The sequence below is a fragment of the Pyrus communis genome, chromosome 16 (assembly GCF_041283825.1).
Source record: "Pyrus communis isolate YQ-2024b chromosome 16, ASM4128382v1, whole genome shotgun sequence".
NCBI lineage: Eukaryota > Viridiplantae > Streptophyta > Magnoliopsida > Rosales > Rosaceae > Pyrus > Pyrus communis.
The window spans coordinates 1,312,348-1,319,472 of record NC_142580.1 but is presented as its reverse complement, the minus strand read 5'-3'; the positions used below and the strand labels follow the sequence as shown (position 1 = coordinate 1,319,472).

The following is a 7,125-nucleotide window of genomic DNA, read 5'->3' as shown; positions in this document are numbered from 1 at the left end:
TACTGTTGTCGTTTTTGTTTTGGACTGCTTTAGACCTGCTCTGAATTTGTATCTCACTTACTAACACTTATATTAGTACCTTGTATGCTAGTTTTTATTTATTCGTACTTTCTTACTACTACCTTGTTAGCTTCCGCACGTGCACATGGCTACGTCACCTTCGTGTGACGGCTAGCACGCTCCGATCTCGGTCGGGGTGTGTCATATAGTATACTGTAAAAATAAATAACAAATAAAACTTAAAATTTAAATTTATATAAAATAATAATACAATAATACATATTTCACATACATATATACATATACACTGTGACTATTGTATTTTATAATATGTTTTTTAGTAGTTTAAAAAATTAAAATTATCAAAAAAAACTTTTTTCTTAACATGTTGAAACGGGTTATTTCCGTATTACCCTTGTGTAAACCGGTTAAGAACCCGTTAATAACGAGTCTAATTGTAAGATTAGTCACTATTTCTTGTTGCTTAAGTGTCATGTTAACGAGTCTAATTGTAAGATTAGTCATGTTGACCCAAAATCGCTTATTTTCTTGTTGCTTAAATGTCATGTTAACGAATCTAATAATAAGATTAGTCACTATTTCATTATGTTAATATAGATAATATTGTTTGTTCCACCAAACTAAAAAAAAAAAAAAAGGCGTAGAATTGAACGACAATACCGGTAGTAGGGGGACTTGGCACGCAATCGGCGGGGTAGTGAAGTAAAAAGACAATCCGTGGGAATCGCTCTCTCTTCGTCTCAGAAAACCCGCCGGTAAAGATCAACGGCAGACTATAAAAGTAAAACAAAGATCGACGGCCAAAAGTAACAGGAATAGTTACCAAACGTGCCACGTGGAGAATATTTTTACAGTATTCGCACAAAGGTCATCGGATCCCATGTTCCTCTTCACTCTCCAGTCTTCCACGTCCATCTTTTACGTCTGTCACTCGCTCACCTAAATTAAATTTGGCGTAAATCGTACACGCTTCGCCACCTTCCAGTTCCGTTATAAATCTCTCTTTTCTTTCTCTCTCTAAACTCCAATCTCCAATCTCTCTTCCTCTCTCTACCTCTCTCTGTGATTTGAATCGCGTTTCGTTCTCAGCGAGCATAATGTCGTCGGGGCAGGTTAGGAAGGTGGAGACGACGCCGTTCGATGGCCAGAAGCCCGGAACCTCTGGCCTCCGCAAGAAGGTTCATCTCTCTCTCTCTCTCTCTCACCTTTTTTGGGTTTTCAATTCGTAATCGAATTTCCTTTGCATGAATGCTGGATCTGTTGCGTTCGGGCAAATCCTGCACTCTGTTTGCTGCGATCAATTTTTCGTCGTTTGATTTGGTGAATTCTTGCATTGTTTTCCGATGTTTTGCTGTTTCCAGATTACTTATCAGTGTATGAAATCGAAATTGTTCGAGTCTGATCTCTGTTAGATCAAATCGATCCGGTTGATACGTGCACCCGATCTTTAGATCTTTCTAAGCTAATTAGATCTTATTTATAGTGCAGAATATGATTCCAGAAGTTTATGAACTAATCACATCTTAGTTAAACTGGTTTAATTCTAATATAAAATTTGTGTTGATGATTGATTCAGTCGAAATTCGATATGATTTTCGGTAGAGTAGAGATTGGCTGTTAGAAAATGCATGCCTGTTCTCTACGCTAAAATATACTTCTCAGATTGCTGTGATTATCTTATTATAATGGTGGCTTTAACTTTTCAGGTGAAAGTTTTTACGCAACCTCATTACTTGCAAAATTTTGTTCAGTCAACATTCAATGCCCTTCCATCGGATCAAGTTAAAGGTAGGGATCACTGAATCATACTATTTTCATTGCTCTTTATTCCCTTGCTGAACACAATGGAGTGATTTGTAGTCATTTGCATTCTTGCATTTGAACTTGCAAGTCAGTTGATGTTAAATAATACTCATTTTGTTGTCTACGATTCTACTGAGTTGCACTTTGTCGTCTATTTGTAGATGCCATTTAGACTCGTAATTTTGTCATGTGGTAAGAATTAAACTGAGGCATTATGTATGTCCAAGATTGAACGGAGGAATTCATTTAGATTAAATGGACGCCCAATACTAGAGGTGATGTTGGCCAGGTAGCAACAATGTCGATTGCCGCTTTTGTAAATAGAAGGAAATACAAGAATGATCAAATAGTAAAAAAAATTTCCTCTCAATACTTAAGATATCGTTCCTCACTTCACCAAAAACGATACATTACCCCTCATGCTGTACTCCCCGTGATTGAATATTTTGTTGATTTAGTTTCAAGTTTTTTTTTTTTTTTTTTTTTTGTTTGAGAATGTCTCCGAAGCTTATTGTTTTTTGTTTCTTCTAGGTGCTAGACTTGTTGTATCTGGTGATGGTCGCTATTTCTCAAAGGATGCCATTCAGGTAATTTTGCATTCCATAAAATTTCTGAATGCAACTTGATATTTTCTTGTGATGGTGTATATAATTTGTAGTTGGTAAGCAATGAAACTGAAAATGTTGTTTGGATCTGCATACCTTTTTGCTGCAATTGACAAGGGTTGGGCTTGGGAAGACCTGCCCCTTGAGCCAGATAGAGCTCATTTCCAAACCACCCCTCCCCCCCACCCCCCCCCCCCCCCCCCTCCCCCTCCCCCTCCTTCCTCCTCCTCCTCTTTTTCTTTTTTTTTGGTGGGGGAGTCAAGGGTTTATTGATTCTTCTAATATAACTTGTAATGAGAAATGTACTGTCTTCTATTTCTACAATGTTGACAGATCATCATTAAGATGGCAGCAGGCAATGGAGTAAGAAGTGTTTGGGTCGGTCAGAATGGGTTGCTTTCAACTCCTGCTGTATCAGCTGTCGTACGTGAAAGAGTTGGTGCAGATGTAAGTTATATTGAGTTAGGATCTAGCCCTTATTGTAATCATCATCACCATTAATATTATTGGTTGTGAACTGCTTCATATGTCTGTGATTTGTATCCAGGGATCAAAGGCATCAGGAGCATTTATACTGACCGCCAGTCACAATCCAGGTGGCCCAAATGAGGTTAGTGATACCTGCCTAAGTATGCTTGTGTTATAAATTATAAAGAATTAGGAACGTTATATAATTATCGGATGATTCCTGCCAATCATCTGGTATCTAAGGATCAAATAAGATGCAGTTCCAAAGAGATGGATGGTAACATATATATTGGAAGAGGAACAATATGAAACAATAAGTTTGTTTGGAATTAGGAGAAGAAAGTAAATATAATAGTCTGTTCAAACAGTTGGCAGAGCCAACAATTTGTTACTTGGTACTGATTGGTAATATTGCAGGATTTTGGGATTAAGTACAACATGGGAAATGGTGGACCTGCTCCAGAGTCAATCACTGACAAGATATATGAGAACACAACAAAAATAAAGGAGTATTTTACAGTCGACCTACCTGATGTAATCCATCAAATCTAAGCTCCATATATTTTATTTACTTTAAATTTGATTACAAGACTGCTGCAGGATTGAGTTCCATTTATTGTAATGACAGAACTTCCACTGTATGTGACAGGTGGATATCACTAAGGTAGGTGTCACCACCTTTTCGGTGGACGGTGGAACTTTTGATGTTGATGTTTTTGATTCGGCAAGTGATTATGTGAAATTGATGAAGTAAGCACATCTCTTAGAGGAACTCTCGTCTCTATGAATTTGGTTTCATTTTTGTGTATGATTTTCTTAGCTTAATATCAGGACAGTGTTCATTTGACTTAATTACTTCTCATTTTCCAGGTCAATCTTTGATTTCGAGTCTATCCGGAAGCTGCTATCATCTCCAAAATTCTCATTCTGGTATGTACATAGCTCCTGTTTTTCATTTTCTTTAGTCCAATTGTTCCTTTTTGGGTACACACATAGTATCAAAGGTGGTGTGACTTATCTCTGTCATCATGTCAAAGTTATGACGCGCTTCATGGAGTTGCTGGAGCTTATGCAAAACGTATTTTTGTGGAAGAGCTTGGTGCAAAAGAAAGCTCATTACTGAACTGTGTACCCAAGGTGTTTCTATGTTCTGAAAAAAGTTTAGTTTATGGACACTAATAATATAGAGTCTAAATTCATTGTATCCATTTGATTCACTCTTTTTCCTGTGATTGACTTCATGCAAACAGGAAGACTTTGGAGGAGGGCATCCAGATCCTAATCTGACCTATGCAAAGGAGTTGGTTGCACGTATGGGACTGGGTAAATCAAATACTGCAGATGAGCCCCCAGAGTTTGGTGCTGCTGCTGATGGTGATGCTGATCGTAACATGGTCCTTGGTAAAAGGTAGCATCAGACTTGTGAATTAGTTCTAATCTTGTCTTTAAGTTGCATTCATAACTTGTCTTGTTTTATTAGGTTTTTTGTTACCCCATCGGATTCTGTAGCCATCATTGCTGCAAATGCAGTTGACGCCATACCTTACTTCAAAACTGGTCTGAAAGGAGTTGCCAGGTACTTTATTGTGCTGCTTAGCTTGCAGTCTATTTCATTATAGAGCAACGTAAATTTGTTAAAAGTTTTTCATTCATGTCCTAGAGTATTTGTTGACTTCAGAATTTGGCAATCTATTATCGTGGGGTTTGAATAATCTTTTTATAAAATGTCTGTCTTTTGGATATCTCGTTTCATGCCTAGTGTTCTTGATTATCATCTTTTGACCTTTCCCACTTCTAGGAGCATGCCTACCTCTGCTGCCCTTGATGTTGTAGCCAAACATTTGAATTTGAAGTTTTTTGAGGTACTCTCCCTCCCTCTCTCCAGTCCCTATGCTGCTGGCATAATAAAATTTTAACTTTAGTTGTATTTACTATAAACCCCAGGTACCTACTGGCTGGAAATTTTTTGGTAATTTAATGGATGCTAGTTTATGCTCAGTTTGTGGGGAAGAAAGTTTTGGAACAGGTCAGTTTTCAGGAAGTACCCTCTAAAGTAGTTAAATCAACATTGGAATTGTTAGAAACGTATACAATCTCGGTGCATTGTCATTTGTTGTGTCCTTGGACAGGTTCCGACCATATCCGTGAGAAAGATGGTATCTGGGCAGTTTTAGCTTGGTTATCCATACTTGCTTATAAAAATAAGGAAAATCTTGGCGGGGAGAAGCTTGTCAGTGTTGAGGACATAGTTCGTAAGCATTGGGCTACGTTTGGTCGCCATTATTATACACGATACGACTATGAGGTTTGGTAACAATTTGAGGTGTTCTTCCCAATGTTCAACTTGATAATCTTGTATTGCTATTAATTGTTGTATTATTTTTCTTGAAGAATGTGGATGCAGGTAAAGCAAAGGAACTGATGGCTTCTTTGGTGAAATTGCAATCTGACCTTTCTGAAGTCAACACGTATGTTTACTCTTGTCGTTTCTCAGACTATTAACTGAAACTTGTTGGAAACTTATACATAACAGAAATTCTTGCTTTTGCCCCCTTTCTTGAAGAATATAAAATGGGTGAAAAGGAAATTCAACAGTCATAGACTTGTTCTGAGTTGAAATTCTTGTCCATGGGTTCCCGGTTTAGTTAATTTTGTGAATTCAATACTTGTCTATGTGGATACTTCATTTGAGATTAGAATTGGTCTATGTGAGGGCGGTCTCTCTTGATAATTTTCTCAATTGCATTGTTGTGCAACACCTTGTATAGTTGTTGGATATTTGCCTAATTGGGGTTGTTATGTACATGTTCTCTGTCTGGAGAGAACCTTCTTGGTATTTTCTGTTTTAGGTTTCGAAGAAACAGCACCCCGATAGGTCCAATTATGGTTTGAAAGTTGACATGCCTTAGTTTAGTTGAGCTTGTCTTCCTTTAAACAATGTGAAGGCTGAAAGCCATCTTAATTTAACTCTTAAGAGATGTTTTATTTTTATTGACATACCAGTGCTGCTCATTTATACAGGATTGTGAAGGGCATACGCTCTGATGTTTCCAATGTTGTCAACGCCGATGAATTTGAGTACAAGGATCCTGTTGACGGTTCCATCTCAAAACACCAGGGGATCCGGTACTTGTTTGAGGACGGATCACGATTGGTTAGTTGACACGCTTTTTGTTTTATCTATTTTGAAATGTATTTCTGAAGGATACTCTTCATGGAGCTAACTTGAGCCGATCAATCTTCCCCATCCTTGAACACGATTGCAGGTTTTCCGCCTCTCAGGAACCGGCTCAGAAGGTGCCACAATCCGACTCTACATTGAGCAGTATGAGAAGGATCCATCGAAAATTGGCAGAGAATCCTCAGAAGCACTTAGTCCTCTTGTGAGTTTAATCATTAATCTCAGTCTTATTATTAAAACTTTGTGGCCAAGTTTTTCGGGCTGGCTCTGATTCGCTGACTGTGTATATAGGTGGAGGTTGCTCTTAAGCTTTCGAAGATGCAAGAGTTCACCGGACGATCTGCCCCGACCGTCATCACATAGATCCACATCTCTAAAATCCCATGAACAAGGACCGGCTTGTTATCAACAAAAGTATTGGTAATAAGAGAACCTTTTTTTTGTAACTTTGATGGGTCTGTGGGTCTCTGATGTCAACAATTTTTGTTCGTCCAAAATAATGCGAAAGATGTTTTGCATTCTCTTGTCCAAATCTGGTGTGCGTTTCACCAATGTATAATTTGCTTTTTTTCAAGTGCGTATCTGGTCCCCGAAAGCGTTTGTGAATGTCGCTTTTAACCAATGTATAATTTTCAATTTGACATGACTTTTCATCTAAATCTCTTGTGTCTTACTTTATCCCTCGGTCAAAATCCGTTAAATTTTCTGTTCGAGATGCTGACATGGGTGAGAAATTGGCTTCCTTTTTGCGACACGTGGCACAGTAGTAGCTACAATCAACGGCTAATGTAACTCGTGAGCACTGAGCAGCTACATTTGTAACCAATGTCATCCAATTGGTCCATGTGATAACTTATCCGCCTAAGATGTACGTGATCACTTTTTATGATATCAAATAATGTGTGCCAAAGATTCATTTTAATACGTTTATTTATGGCTTGGCATCGTTGACCCCATATTGCTAATACAACGTATCATGGCGTGTTTGTAATTGCTTTTTAAATGATTAAAAACGTTTTTTTTAAAAATATTTTTGAGTTTCAAAAG

At 37.9% G+C, this 7,125-nt stretch overlaps 1 protein-coding gene across 1 annotated transcript; it reads left to right on the top strand.

The window, feature by feature from the left end:
* The first annotated feature begins 705 nt into the window (after window positions 1-705).
* Window positions 706-6,737, top strand: LOC137731045 (phosphoglucomutase, cytoplasmic). The gene is made up of 18 exons (XM_068470101.2): window positions 706-1,199; window positions 1,728-1,809; window positions 2,356-2,411; window positions 2,763-2,876; window positions 2,977-3,039; window positions 3,315-3,431; window positions 3,547-3,647; window positions 3,768-3,827; window positions 3,935-4,034; window positions 4,148-4,305; window positions 4,378-4,473; window positions 4,696-4,759; window positions 4,842-4,923; window positions 5,027-5,202; window positions 5,289-5,365; window positions 5,919-6,051; window positions 6,164-6,280; window positions 6,370-6,737. Exons 1-18 carry the CDS (start codon window positions 1,119-1,121, stop codon window positions 6,439-6,441), a joined length of 1,749 nt encoding a protein of 582 aa, XP_068326202.1. The 5' UTR covers window positions 706-1,118; the 3' UTR covers window positions 6,442-6,737.
* The last annotated feature ends 388 nt before the right edge of the window (window positions 6,738-7,125 follow it).